The sequence below is a fragment of the Tupaia chinensis genome, unplaced genomic scaffold (assembly GCF_000334495.1).
Source record: "Tupaia chinensis unplaced genomic scaffold, TupChi_1.0 Scaffold000228_1, whole genome shotgun sequence".
Classification (NCBI taxonomy): domain Eukaryota; kingdom Metazoa; phylum Chordata; class Mammalia; order Scandentia; family Tupaiidae; genus Tupaia; species Tupaia belangeri.
In genome coordinates this window covers 3,679,262-3,695,233 of record NW_006159703.1, presented here as the reverse complement: position 1 = coordinate 3,695,233, position 15,972 = coordinate 3,679,262, and the positions used below count along the sequence as shown (strand labels likewise).

At 39.2% G+C, this 15,972-nt stretch overlaps 1 protein-coding gene across 1 annotated transcript; it reads left to right on the top strand.

The window, feature by feature from the left end:
- The first annotated feature begins 7,516 nt into the window (after positions 1–7,516).
- SPINK1 (serine peptidase inhibitor Kazal type 1) lies at positions 7,517–15,414 on the top strand. The gene is made up of 4 exons (XM_027771668.1): positions 7,517–7,664; positions 9,828–9,859; positions 11,691–11,797; positions 15,321–15,414. Exons 1-4 carry the CDS (start codon positions 7,610–7,612, stop codon positions 15,364–15,366), a joined length of 240 nt encoding a protein of 79 aa, XP_027627469.1. The 5' UTR covers positions 7,517–7,609; the 3' UTR covers positions 15,367–15,414.
- Positions 15,415–15,972: the final 558 nt, after the last annotated feature.

Here is a 15,972-nt window from a genome sequence, read left to right as displayed (position 1 = left end):
TGTTATTTATCAGGTGACACTATGCAAGGGTCAGGATGTAAGGAGTTGTCCACAATCACTAGACCAAAGTGGCCTGTTATAGCAAGGTTATCATTTGTAGATGTTACTCTCCCAGAGCCATTTGAAAGTTTCTTGAAAGAGGAAGAGTAGTCAGAAATCTATCCTCACATGCATGAGTGCAGAGTTTGCATAGATGAAGGGAGGCTCTTCTGCCTAGCAGACTACCGTTAGTATAGCCGTGTATCCACAGGGGCAACCAAAGCAGGGAAATCCATGTTCACATGATACTGAAAAGTACTTCCTGTTATTTGAAAACATGCTACTAGGATTCCCAGTGCTAGCAGAAATTCTCTTCTTCAGTTTTAGAGTTCCTCTTGGTCTTGATAAATAGTTCTTTGTCCAAAAATGTGATTATCTCAGGAACCAGCAGTTAGCTTAATGGCTAAGTCGCTGGACTCCCACGTAGACGACCGCGGTTCGCATCCTGGACCTAGTGGCTTAAAACTCATGCCAGGTGCATGTGCATGCATGCCCAAGATCCTGAGAGGAGAATGGAGGAGAAGGGATTGCGGCATGACCATCCCCCCTGGGGGTGATTTCTTGCTTTCTGTCTCTATGTCTCTCTCTGTCTGGCGAGTGCACGCGCCCTATAGTGAAAATCTCTCCAAAAAAAAAAAAAAGTGATTATCTCAAGGTGTTTCGTCTTTATTGCCCCAAGGGTAAGTACTTATCACTTGTCTTTTATATAGTGAATACTGGAAAGCTCTATAAAATAGTTTATGGCATTATGTTCTTGCCACTCTGGTAACTGATAAGAGGAAATCAGAGTTTGGAGCCTGTACAAAGGAACATGTAGAATGGGCCTCATAGCCACCTTCAAAAATCTACATTTAAAGTATGTTATTTCCCCATCTCAAAACTCTTTTTACATCAAGTCCACTTTTTCAACACCGCACCTTTCCCGCTCCTTTTAAAGAAAAACTTTTATAATAGATGTTGTTCTCTTTGTCTCCATTTTCTTACTTTTTTTTCACTTTCTAGTTTAAATGGAATTTATGTATTCTTTCTCCTAATCCTTAACAATTAGTAAGTCTAGAAAAGTGTTTGTTGATTTAAAAAGTACATCAGTTATTAAATTTCTATGTGTTAAGGAAGTTATATAATAAAGTGTTTCTCCCTCTGAATAATACAGATAAACTAATAAACTGTTTAGTGCTAGCAAAAAAACAGAAGGGAGAAAAGAAACACAAGCAACTCATGATGGGGGAAAAGTAGGCATCGTTTATGTGATAAGGTAAGTAAAAGCACAATTTTGAGTTGGAAAATAATAAGATTTTAGACATTATTATTGCAGTTTTAGTTTCTAGAGTGAGACAGGGGTGACAGTCCTACAGGCTACTGTCCTGGGAATAGCATCAATAGCATCCCAGGTTGTTTCCTTTGAAAAGCACACACACGCACACACATGCACACGCACACACACGCACACACACACAAATGCAACCATTCTGAGGAAGAAAAGCTAAACAATATCAAGTGAGAAGTGATGAATGGATTCTCTCTCACAGAAGAGAAGATTGAAAGTAGACTATTGTCATTATTAACAAATATTTCAAGGGGAATCATTGAGACCATAAAGTATAGTTGTACTGAGGTCAAGGATTAGGATAAATTGAAGGAAATTTAGAAGGAAGGTTTGAGCTGTGTACAAGGAACTGCTATTCCATCAGCTCAAGTATTTCAGCTTTGGCTAGATGCCTGTTTATAAGACAGATGGCATTCAAACATCAGAGTGAGAGCTGGAACAAATGATTCTTGTCCTTCTCAATTATATGAGAAACACAGTTACTCTGTAGAACAATTGCTAATCTCAGAAAGGCACATTGAGACAGCCAGCTAATATTTACTTTTCCTTACAAGTGTGTTACTATATATATATATGTGTGTGTGTGTGTGTATGTATACGTTATACACACACACACACACATATATATATATATATATATATGTTAGCCTTAGAGAATGTGAAAGCTATGTATTAGCTTTACATTCTCTAAGGCTAACATAAAATTCTCCTCCATTCTCCTCCCAGGATTTTGGGCACGCATGCCTGGCATGATTTAAAGCCACCAGGTCTGGGACTTGAACCATGGTTGGCCATGTGGGAGTCTAGCACCTTAAGCACCACATCATCTGCTGGCTCCAACTCCAGTAGGTTCTTAATGGTATCAGTTAAGGACCCTACTTTGTATTAGACCAAAGTCGTCTAATGCACAGGTCAGAGTGGACTTTCTATAGCCTCTGTGGGGCTCAAGGAAGTTAAGAAACATCAGCCAATACCAAAAAAGAAACAACAGCAACTGAAAAACATCGTGGAAGGGAAATCTGCCATCTAAAGTACATAACAATAAACAAAAGTGGTACCTTTATGAGAGGGGGGAATAGGTAACACAGGGGTGAGCAGGAACAAGTAGTATATAGAGAAAAAAAGCAAATTAGTGAAAAAGTCCAATACAGTATCTAAGTAAGAATAGACAAAAGAGAAGCAGGTCTAGAGACTTGCTCACAATTATACAGCCAAATGGTTTCTGATAAGAGAGACACTGCTTTTAAATGAGAGTATATCATATTCCAATCATTGTAAACGGTTGGACTATCCACCAACTTATGTGGAAACAGTTGAATCTTGACACATATTTAACTTATCTATAAAAATTAGTTTTACAATAGTTTGTAGATTTTCTGGAATTACATAAAACAGCGTTATGATCTTGGGGCAGGCAAAATAGTTTCTGTCGTTTCCCCTACTACTTAAACCTTAGACAAAGGACGTGAAATTCAACAGGTGCCCAATCACCGTCCCTATTCCAGTAAATATTATTAATATCCATTAGAGCAGTTCTCTTAAGTTTTGTCATTCTTTATTCTGTGAATTTAGTCCATGAGTCAGAGGGGAGTAGGCCATAACATCTTTGCGTGAGTTCCCAGTGATAGACATGCTTAGATATGTACACAGAGGGAATGGAGGGGGCAGATTTGAACAAGGTTGGGCAATGCAAACACATTAAATCTGACACATAGTTCAGCAGTAGCAGGATGTCCCAGCATACCCTCACCCCGGACGGATGATATTTACTTTATCAAGACATTGATTTATTCTATCAAGACATTGATCGTATAAAGCTTCAATGTGTTGTCCTTTGTTCCGTTTCATGGAAGGAGAATGATGTGATTACTAGCTGGCAATTATACATGTAAAGAAAATGAAGGATAATATTTTTGCACATTTGTTTACAATTCTAGGCTTAGTCTTACACCAAACGAGTACATTATAATATGAATTTTTGTAGTTGAAGAAACCCCTTAGTGAGCGTCACATCACAGGTGAAATGGCAGACGTGTAACTAGAACCAGGCATGTCTCCCCAACACTTTTCTTCACCACTTTCAACTTCCGGCCTTCAAACAGTGATTTCCATCACAATTATAGTGCCAATTTCTAAATAGAACTAAATTCTAGTATTGGAGTGTTTTAAAAAATAAGATTGCAGGGTCAGTAGGTAGCATGGAGGGTAAGGCACTGGATCCCACATGACTGACAGTGCTGTTCAAGTCCTAGACTCAGTGGCTTAGAAATCATGCCAGGTCTGAGTGTGTGTGTGTGTGTGTGTGTGTGTGTGTGTATGCGTGTGTGTGTGTGTGTGTGTGTGTGTGTGTCCAAAATCCTGAGAGGAAAGTGGAAGAGAAGGGATTGTGGCATGGCCACAGGGGGTGATTTCTCACTTTCCCTCTCCTATACTCTGTCTCTGTCTAGCAAGCGCACATGCCTTACAGCAAAACAAAACAAAACAAAACAAAACAAAACAAAACAAAACAAAACAAAACAACTTAAAAAATAAAATAAGATTGTTTGGGGCCCATGGAATACATATCACTGAAATGAAATGTTTTAAAATTACAGGTTAAGATTGATGAACCATGAGCTAGAAAAGAATAAAAATTACCAAGAAACAAGACTACATTCTGGTTCTTATTTTTCTTCTTCTTCTTTTCTTCTTCTTCTTTCTTCTTCTTCTCCTTCTTCTTCTCCTTCTCCTTCTTCTTCTTCTTTCTTCTTCTCCTTCTCGTTCTTCTTCTTCTTCTTCTTGTTCTTCTTCTTCTCCTCCTCCTCCTCCTTCTCCTCCTCCACCTCCTTTTAAAGAGAGATTTTTTGCTATAGCATGCACTCCCTGGAGAGATGGAGAAAAACAGAGACAGAAAGAGAAATCACCCCTCAGGGGTGATGGCGAAACCACAATCCCTTCTCCTCCATTTTCTTCTTGCGATTTTGGACACATACGCACATGTGCCCGGCATCAGTTTTAAGCCACTGAGCCCGGGATTCAAACTGCAGTCAACTATGTGGGAGTCCAGCAACATAACCATTAAGTCGTCTGCTGGTCCTTACATTCTGTTTCTTAATGATTGTGTTTATCTGTGTATATGAATGCACATACTAGACCATAACTCAATTTATTTTTAACTATAGATTCAGAGCAACAATATTTAAAATTCACTATTTCGTAGAAAGAACCCAGGCTTTGGCCTCAGGCAGGTCTAAATCTAAACATCATCACTCTGTGCCTATTACTTAAAGAGTTCCTGAAAAACACCCTTCTCCCAACTCTGCTTATGAAACCAAAGAAAAAATAAAACCTTTTCTCAAATACTAATCCCCCTAAGCAGTGGCTATTGGAATCTTCTTAATGGCAATAAGACCACTATTTTAAAAATGGTTTCAGATGAAAAGATAAAGCAACTCACTGATTCAACCAATACGTGTCAATGCTTAAACTCCATGAAGGCAAAATTCAGATCTATTTTCTTTGCATTCAGCTGAAAAATTTCTACTTTAAATAATAGACTCAATGAAAATCCAGATTATGCCAATAGTTAAATGAATAAAAGGCTGAATGAAACTGAATTATTACTATATTGGAGGCTACAGAGACACAGAAACCAATGAGGAATAATAAACCTTGATCTTCAAGAAACTCAGTGTATACATTTATTACTTAATTCATGTTTTTACTAAATATTTATTTGCTATCAACTATTTTCCAGGCATTTTGCTAGGTACTGCAATAAACAGAACAACCACATTTACACCCTAAAGGTGAAGAGATATTACATAACAATCATACAAAAAGCTATAGAATTTAAATTATTTTAAGTACTATGAAGGGTACCATGAAATCATACACTAGAAGGGCCTAATGTACATTAAGAAGAAAGTACTCAAAGACTCGGAGGAAAAAAATGGTTCCACGACAAGATGCCATTTAACCTGAGTCTTGAAAGTTAAAACAACTTTTTTCCTTTTTCTTTTTTTAACCGATGTAGTTTGGCAAACTGAGCAAAAAGGAAACCATAGAGGGATAAAGTAAGAAAGGCAGAAAGTATCAAATTCTAAGGAACCTAAACCTCTTCCTGAGGATTAAGATTTGAACAATGAGAAATTGGAGAGAGACATGATTACACTCACTTCTCATAAAGATCACTTAGCTATTCTATTGGTCAACAGCTTCGAGGAAGAAATAACAGGTGTTGGGAAGTCATCTGAGGGAAATTACGGAAAGCCAGAGCCCAAACAATGACATCATCTTAGATATGCCAGTGGAAGGTAGAAGAAGTGTCCAGAATTGAGGTTATCATGGACGCTCATCCCTCCTATTCTTTTTTTTGGAGAGATTTTTGCTATAGGACGCGTGCGCTCGCCAGACAGACAGAGAGAGACATAGAGACAGAAAGCGAGAAATCACCCCCCAGGGAGGATGGTCACGCCGCAATCCCTTCTCCTCCATTCTCCTCTCGGGATCTTGGGCACGCACGCACACGCGCCCGGCGTGAGTTTTAAGCCACCGGGTCCAGGACGCGAACCACGATCGACTACGTGGGAGTCCAGCGACATAGCCATTACGCTAACTGCTGGTTCCCATCCCTCCTCTTCTTCATCACATTTGTCATCATTTGATGTTTTTCATAATCATGTATTATCTTTTGTTTTGTTTTGTTTTTAATTCCTCAATTAAAATGTAGTAGTAACTCCATGAAGCCATTGCGTTCCCTAATATATCCTAAGAGATGAGTACATGTCTTGATATAGGTCATGACCTGAGGTTTTACCCTATTGAAGCATCCAAGTTAGCCTGCTATAGTTCAATGAATGCTGGCAGGAGACAGACTCCTGGGTCAGAAACAGGGATATAGTGAGTCCACAGCAGTGGCCAGCGTGTCAGCCTTTGTTCTGGTTTCCCAACCTCAATTTCCACAGCTGATGTGAAGAGGGTCCCATTATACAAACCTGCACAGAAAGGACAATGTTACAGGAAAAGGAAACCGATCTTTTAAAACTTCCAACTCTTTAAAAATGCAGTAACTTCACCTGAGCTTTCACCTGACAGGAAATATTGTCTTTATTAAACCAGACAGTAAACAAGCCTGCCCTTTGACCCTGGGGACATATTTCATTTTCCAAGGCCATTTTTTTATACAAACATTCTTGATAAGATAGTCTGACACAGAGGCAGTTGGTGCCTCTGTTCACAAAACACACAGAAACGTGAGAGGGAACAAGAATTACCTCCTAACAACACATGGTAGACACACTGCACATATTTTCTTTTTATTTTTTAAGTTGATTTTTTTCTTACATGACGGAGAAAAAGAGATAGAGACGGACAGGCAGGCAGGTACTTCCAACAGGGTCTTCATACTATAATCGCCTTTACAGCCTCAGCTAGCTAGAATCACAGAGATGCACACAGGCCAGGAACGACAGGGTGATCTCTGTGTGCCACTCAGAACCTTCCCGTGTGGTGTCAGCCTCACAGAACATTGGATGACCACTGCATCACCTTCGGTGGACATGCGCATATTTTCAAATGAGAGATCAACCCTTTGAGTTAGGTATTATTGTTTATGTATTTTAATTTTCAGATGAATAAATCAAGGCACAAAGTGAATCAACTTTCCAAGAACATACAGCTGCCAAGTGACCCCAGCAAGTACATTCCACCTCCAGAGTCCACACTCTAAGGGACTGAGTCCTTCCCTGTCTTTCCCCTGGTTCTCCATCAGCTCCTTCAGGCTTTGTGGAAGGTTGAGAGAAAAAGAAAAGAAAAAAAAAAGAAGGAAGACCATAAAAAAGAAAAAATAAGTAAAAAGAGATTTTGGGGGGTATTCATACCAGCTCATATAACCAGAATAGAGTGGAAGGGATCTTTGAGTTCAGATGAGAAAACAAGGGCTCAAGAAGGGAAGGACCTTCCTGTAACTACAGAGGAAGTCAAGTGCTTTATTTTACCACCAGAACTGTTTTCTGACATTTTCTTGGCCTTGCAGATTACAGGCCTATCCTGCTTCTTTGATCTTTCTGACACAGGTGATATTCCTGAATCTGGGGCCAGGCTGGGGCATAGTTAATTAATAACCACGGGGATCTGCGATACAGCAGAGCAGGTGGAGCCTGTGTACCCAGCAGCCTATATGGCCTTCCAGTTCCAGGGTTCTGAAGAGAAGCAGCAATTTCGGTGCAGTTTTCATCTGAGCTCTGGACACAGACTTCAGCCATGAAGATAATAAGCATCTTCCTGCTCAGTGCCCTGGCGCTGCTCAGTTTATGTGGTAGGTGTCTTTGCGTAGTTTTCATATTTGCATAAACCTCTTTGAGTTTGCTTTACTGTGTACATTATCTTCTGGACTTTTGATATAGTCCAGTTTAAGACCGATTATTTTATTTCAATAAGACAAAACAAGATCAATATGTAGAAATTATAGAAAGAGGGATTTTTAAAAATATTTTTATTTATTTAATTCCATTTACTCTTATTATTTTTTTAATCTGACCAGAGAGAGACAGAGAAAGAGAGAAAGGGAAAGTGAGATAGCAAACCACTGGTCCAAGACTCGAACCATGGTCGACCATGTGGGAATCCAGTGCCTTTAACCACCATACCACCTGCTGGCCCCGAAAGAGGGATTTTTAACACAACATGTGGAAATGCCTGGAGATAGGGTGACAGCCTTTCATCTAGTGACAGGCTGACCCTTGACAGGGATATGGTAGAAAATAGAAGATGGGGCTACTTCAGCCTTAAATATGCTTTTGACTCTGTAAATGTTTAAGGCCAATTTACAAATTTTGACTTCTTATTGGATTCCATAAAATATATAGCAATGTCTTTCAGTTATTCATTATAAAAGGCGCAGTTTGACTGATTAAACATTTTATTTTTGATCTGCCAAATGATTCAAGAGGAGACATTCTACTAGAAGAGATGATGTGCATTATCCCCAAACTACATCTGGGCAGTGCTGACAGACAATTCTCAGCCCACAGCATTGGGATCCGGATTCTTTTTAACACTGGCAATGATTAGTATTTTCAGCTTCATCTCCAATTTAACAAAGAATCCTACTGAGAGACAAATCAACACTTTGTTAAGAAAAGGAAGAATATTGTACTTGCTAAAGATTTATGGGAGCAGTGGTCCCCTTCCCCTCCTCATGCATATTAACATATATAGATGCCTGGGCAAGCATCCGCTCATCAATTGTTTAGACCCAACTAAATTTTGAAGCCCAGTGGGACCCCAACTGCACCAGGTTCTGTCTATTCCCAGGCATCTTCTCCAAGCTCATAGGAGCATCATTATGTTTGGCTAGAAAGAGCTATTTCCTGGGACCTGCAGATGGAGTAATGGTTACATTGCTGGACTCCCAGGTAGTCGACCATGGTTTGTGTCCCAAACTTGGATACTTAAAACTCACACTGGATGTGTGCGCATTCATGCCCAAAATCCCAAGAGGAGAATGGAGGAGAAGGGATTGTAGTGTGACTATCCCTCGGGGTGGGGGTGGGAGTGATTTCTCACTTTCTATGTCTCTGTCTCTCTGGCGAGCACGCGTGCCTGTAGCAAAAATCTCTTTAAAAAAAAGAAAGAACTACTTCTTCGCCTAAATAGCTCACAATTTTGATTATTGTTATCAAAATTAAGTCTCATCCACATTTTCTCACTAGAGTATTATCAGAGTAGTTACTCCCTTTCTGCAAAGAACTCATGCATAGTTAGCATACTATGCTATGTCAGCAAGACCTGGTTTTCCAAAGAAAGGCAGAGTGACTACTTTGACTATTCATCTGTGAATTCAGTAAATGTGAGTTGGATTTGAGATCACTCAATGAATCTGTGTGAAATAAATCCAAGGGTAATTTGGCAAAAGAGCTCCATTTTCTCCAGTTTTTAACATTACTTACAAAAGGAGATTTACATGTAATTGTGAAAATTAATTTTGTATCAGAAGACATGGTTACTGCTAGTGACAATGATTTCACACCTAGTTATGTAATTTTCCATACCTTCATTTATAGACTGAGATAAATACACTTATATTTCACTGATTGTGGAGTCAAACATGTAGTAACTGGTTGTGATAATGCTGATGAACATTTGAAATGTATTTGCTCGGTGTCTGATACATTTCAAGCATTTCAAGGACATAATTTCTATTTTCAAGAAAATAGAGCAACTTTTCGGAAATATTAAATTGAGCTACTTTAATCATCGTCAAATTTTTTGCTTAATTTTGTTAAGATTTTAGCAGGCAGGGTGTAGACACAAACTAGTCAGATGTTCTTGAAAGAGGATGGAAATAAGAAGGTATGGAGAGTGGAAGAGGCCAAGGAAAAAAGGCAATCTTCAGTGAGAGCAGAGGATTGTGATTAAGAATATATTTGGCTTTTACCATTTAAGACCTAAATTAATATGCATGATTTATGTTTTCCAGGTAATACTAGAGCTGAGTCCTTGGGAAAAAAGGTAAAGAGAATTTTGTGATTTGTTATTCCTAGAGTCGGAGCTATTTAATCCAACAAAATACAATCTAGCTATTATCCTTCAGTTTAGCCCAAAGTCAAGATGAGGAATATGAATGCTAGCTAAGCTTAACCTGTGAAATGCACCTAGTAATAGCAGTTTCCCCACACCACCACTGCTACCACCACAAACTTAAATTGAAAGACAAATTCACTAACACCAGTTCTATATGGTGGTCTAATACTTGCTGTGAAGGGGATTTGGGTTTGGTCTTAAATTTTGCTGGCAGACATGTATGCTTACCAGAGAGATACAGTGAAAGAGGGACAAGGAGAAAGCATCTCATTTGGGGAATGGTCCGGATACAATCTCTTCTCCCCTATTGCTCTCTTGTTTTAGAATTTTAAGCACACACACGTGGCCAGCCTGCTTTTCCAGCCGCTACATCTAGGAATTGCAGTCAGCATTGGGGGATCCAGCTACCTTAAGCACTAGGCCGCAGGCTGGCCCCAAAGGATTTTTATTGGGCTCTCAGAAAAGTCATGACATGTTTTTCAATGCAAAAATGCTTCTGACAATCCAATATTGAAAGTAGCACAAGCTGTAGGACACGAATTTTAAGTAGAAGCCTTCTCAAGTCCACTCCACATAGCCCTTTCTCCTTCTAGCCAGTTAATCATGCTGGCATACAATTCTCCTAATCCCAAAGGTGCAGCTCCAATTTGTAATGAAAAACAGAAAGCAATAAGCTAGGTTTTTCCTCTAGAAAAACATTCCGTGTCTAACTTTTCCATGTTTTCCTTTGTTTAAGAGGTAATTCCAGTAAATTTGGAGATCAAAGGAAGAAGTGTCCATCTTCTCATTGCATTTATGTCTAGGAGGAGGTGGCTGATAAACCAAAACAGCTCATGAGTGAATAAATTATTACATTTGCTATAAGTGTTCCTAAGAAGTTCTGGTGACATCAGGAAATTAACCTACTTGGAGGGATCAGGGAGGTGCCCCTGACTAAGAGTTATCTTGAGCCAACAAGGTGGTGTGTTAACAAAACGTAGCCAGCAGGGCAAGGGGGGAGGGAATGGGAAGGAGGAGAAGCAGGGGAGAATGGTGGAATAGACCAGTTACAGAGTTAAAGCTCAGGATCCAGAATGGCGAGGTTTGAATTCTGCATCAGAGAATTATTAGCTGTGTGGCCTTGGGTGGTTTTATCACTTCATACTTCATTATCTTTGCCTGAAAAACAGTATGGTAATAATAAATCCACAGGATACTTGTGAGGTTTGAATAGAATAATACATAGAAAGCACTTAGGACAGTGTCTGACCTATCATGTCATTTGATGATTGTTGGCTCTTGCTCAGTAAAGGAAACAGAATGAGAAAACTCCAAAAAAATGTAAGATGCCAGTGCCTTGATGGGGCCAAGAGAAGACCAGTGTGAGTGGACTCAGTGTGCCAGGGAGCATGCCGCAAGGTGTGGCCGACCTGAGAGCAGCTTGCACCTGCTGTGGCTGTGACCTTGAACATTATCTCACTCATCGTATGTAAACCTCCCAACAGCACTCAGAGAGGCGGGCGAATGAACTATCATTCCCACTGTGCAGATGAAGTAACTGAGGTTCAGAGAGCCAATGTCGGGCAGCATACAGATAGCACAGGATCTCTTACAGCCAGGTGCTCTGACTCCAGATCATGAGTTCTTTCTTTTGGAACACTCAGTGTCATTCTCCTTATTACAGTCACGCCCCAGAGAAATTAAAACCATTTTAGCAATTTTACCATAAACTCAAAGTATGCAGATGATGAAAATTGATTCAGTTTCATTTCATTTTTAGGCTCATTGTAATGGTGAAGTAAATGGATGCCCCAGGATATATAACCCTGTCTGTGGGACTGATGGAAATACTTACGCCAATGAATGCATACTATGTGTTGAAAATCAGTGAGTACGAATAGGAATTTCTTTTAAAATATTGTAAAATAAAATTTCTTTTAAAATCAACTTAATTGTTTTCAAACTTTTATATATCTTATTTTTCTAATGTCCTAATTAACATACCAATAGCATGAATCTTACCATGAGAGAAACAAAGCATCTACTTTCTCCAAAAATAATTCATTTTTCCTCCTTTTACATATATCTTGTATGATAATATGACTATTATTGTCATTTCTATGATTGAAAACTCGTAGTTGTATAGCAAAACAGTAGATGGTCAAGATTTTAAAGAAGCTTTTGTACATGAAATACCTTTAAACAATAATGGTTTTTTTTTTCTTTTGGAGAGATTTTCGCTATAGGGCACGTGAGCTCGCCAGACAGACAGAGAGAGACATAGAGACAGAAAGCGAGAAATCACCCCCCAGGGGGGATGGTCACGCCACAGTCCCTTCTCCTCCATTCTCCTCTCGGGATTTTGGGCATGCACGCATACGCGCCCGGTGTGAGTTTTAAGCCACTGGGTCCGGGACACAAACTGCGGTCGACTACGTGGGAGTCCAGCGACATAGCCATTACGCTAACTGCTGGTTCCCAACAATAATGCTTTTTTTTTTTTAAAGAGAGATTTTTGTTATAGGGTGCATGTGCTTGCCAGAGAGACAGAAAGCAAGAACTCACTCCTCCCCCCACCTGAGAGAATGGCCATGCTGCAATCCCTTCTCCTTCAATCTCTTCTCGGGATTTTGAGCATGCATGCATATGCACCAGTGTGAGGTTGAAGCCTTCAGGTTTGGGACTCAATAATTCTTGATATGCCCAGATGTAGTAGTGCTTGCTGGTTGATACTGCTACTTGACAGACCAAGGCAACATGGGAGGTCAGGGTTTGATTCCTAGCCAAGGTAGATCCAGTGAATGTGCCTGTAGTTCCAGATATTCCAAATGCCGAGACAAGAGGATCATGACATAGAGAATGAGACCCTGTCTAAAATAATTATAATCCTTAGTGATAGCAGTTATTGTGTTCTAAAGCCCCCAAATATGTAAATGTCGGTTTATAGATTAAGTGACCAAAATGTGTTTGTGTAACATTTTTATTGATGAATATGAGAGCCAGCCTCAATGAAGATTCATTTTTCCGAAGTGCCCAGAAGCAGGTGATGGGAATCAGGCTCCAGACGCAGACAAATAGATTTGTCACAGATTTTCCATTTCACTCAGCAATGGAACATTTAACATGTGCCAAGCAATATGCTATTTTCTCCTGCTTTCCTTGTGCTTATGACTAAAAGAAAATAGGTCATGAGCACATAGAAGGTAGCTGCTTATAACTTGGGGCAAATGCCAGCAAATGAGGTATAAATAAAACCTTAATAGAAGTGAAGCAGGGACACGTATTCTTCTTATTGAAAGAGGTCAGGAAAGGATTCATAGAAAGGAAGCCATTCTAATGGGGCTCTGAAGTTTGGCAGCACTTAAAGAGTATTCCAGGTTAAGGTGCAGAATAATCAAAACAAGTAAAAGGGATTCCACAGCTGGCCCAGAAAATGTGCTTATTCAGGGATGGACTTGATATTAAGAACTTTGACCTGGAACTAGCAGATGGTGTAATGGTTACATTGCTAAACTTCCACGTAGAAGACCGTGATTTGAGTCCTGGGCCCAGCAGCATAAAACTCATGCTGGGTACATGTGTGTACATGCCCAAAATCTGGAAGAGAATGGAGGAGCATGGATTGTGGCTTAGTCAGCCTCCCAGGGGGTGATTTTTCTTACTTTCTGTCTCCCAGAAGAGTACATGCACCCTGTAGTAAAAATATCTCTCTCTCAAAAAAAAAAAAAAAGCTTTGACTTAGGCTCAAGTGACAGCACAAATAAATTTCCATTATTTCACTGCATAAATAGCCTTCCCTGCAACTCATGCCCTACTCTTAGGATGTTTTAAATTATTTCAGAAAATTCTCAGTTTAGAAGGCTCATGGAAATAGATTCCCAGAATGAAAGGTTTAGTAATTTTTATCCCAAGCATTAGGTGTTCTGCTTTATAGTGAACCTGTTGCCACAATTAACAGGAATTTGAAAACACTTGTTAATTTTCTCATGGCCTATGTTGTTGACATTAAGGTCGACAATCTTATTTCCATCCAAGGGGAGGAGAAAGCAACAGAACCTTGAGAAAGTTCCACATGCAAGACTAAAGCTGAGTATTTAGAGTGAAACATTGGAAACACACAAGCATAGAGTTAGACATTCTGTTGTCTTAGTCTTTACCTACCAGTTCCTGCTTACATATGGGAGAAGTTTTTAAATGTTAGAAAATGAAACATTTTTTCCTATTTTTCTCGGATAAAGGAAATTTAGGTCTAGAGACAAACCATGGCTTCCTCAAATACAACGTACGTCCTAATGCTCTGCAGCACTTTTCTTTCTATCGCCCACTAAAATCCCCAGACAAATTCATTGCACTGTAGCTAATACCAGGCACTGACCCTAGCTGTCGAGTTTTGAATTGAGAAGATAATACCAAACAAGAACTTGCATATGGTAGTCTCCTTAGTCATTATATGCTTGACAGATATATTCAATAAGGACTTTTTCTATTTATTCTGTATCTTCTTAGGGAATCTATATTGGCAAACACTTCTCTGTAGGTCAGCATTACCCAACAGAATTTTCTGTAGTGATGAAATGCTATCTGTGCTATCCCATAAATATATAGCCACTAAGCACAATATACTAGTCACTAGCACTTAAATATAGCTAGTAAAAGTGGGGAACTGGATTGTTAATATTACTATCAGTAAGTTAAATTTAAATAGCTGTATGTACTTAGTGATCACATGGAACTACAGTGAACAGCATGAAAAACAAGTCAGCTCTGGTACGCCCTGTGGTAGATATTTGTGGTTACGCATGCTGATTAGGAAATCAGTATAATGAGCAGTTAATAATTATGGGACAAGAAAGCATTAAAAATCTTAAAATGAAGAATCAGCAAATCCAGATAAATATGTGGTAGAAAGGCGGTGTGGACAGAATGGAGAAGTTTTATCTGGAGGGGAGCAGGGTTAGAAACGGCAGGTATCAAAAGAGGTAGAGATATGATCTCCTTTTTTAAGACCTTACAGATATGAATCCCCAGAGTCTGAGGTAAAAGAGCAATCAATTAGAAGGCCCTGCACTAGTCCAGGCACCAGGTGAGATGGAACCCTGGTGGCTGTGGCAGTGACATCAAGAACAAAAGAAGAAACAATGGGTTGGATGTTAATTTTGGCACTTTATTCAAACACCTCACTACATCCGTAATCTCTGTAAGGACAGACATTTTCTTTCTATTGTACCCTAGTGATATGAGAGTAAATAAATATTCGATAAATTAATGAATAAACAAATGAGAAAAAGAAATGGAAATAAACATTAAATTTCTCCATTTTAAATAAAGCTGATTTTTCCATTGTTTTATCTATAACCACTTTTTTATCTGCAAAGTTTAAGCAGATTTTTTTTTTCAATCTTCCATATAGGAAGCGCCAGATTCCTGTCCTCATTCAAAAGTCTGGACCTTGTTGAGAACCAAGATTCTGAAATCTCGTAACTTCACCATGGTGCTTTGGCATTTCTCCATTTTAAATAAAGCTGATTTTTCCATTGTTTTATCTATAACCACTTTTTTATCTGCAAAGTTTAAGCAGATTTTTTTTTCAATCTTCTATATAGGAAGCGCCAGATTCCTGTCCTCATTCAAAAGTCTGGACCTTGTTGAGAACCAAGATTCTGAAATCTCGTAACTTCACCATGATGCCTTGGCTGTTCTGACTGTTGAATAAATGCATCTGCACACTCCCTGTTCTTCCCATATGCTTTTTCTTCAAAGGCATGGTTAATTATACCAGAGAAAAGAGGCTTGGGCCAGACGCAAGATGGACCAGGTTTTACAAAATACAGCAATTCTATAATTTTATACAGGGTTTCTCTCATAATACCTCTTTGTTTATCTTTCTCACATTCTAAGGCCTCTGTCTCAGGAAACATAATCACTGGATGCAGTTGACCATGAACATATGTAATCTCACAGAAGATTGGACTACCATTTTAAGAAATAGTACAGAGGTGGAAAGGGGGACAACAGATGATGTGGTGGTTAAGGTGTTGGACTTCCACATGGTTGACCACCAT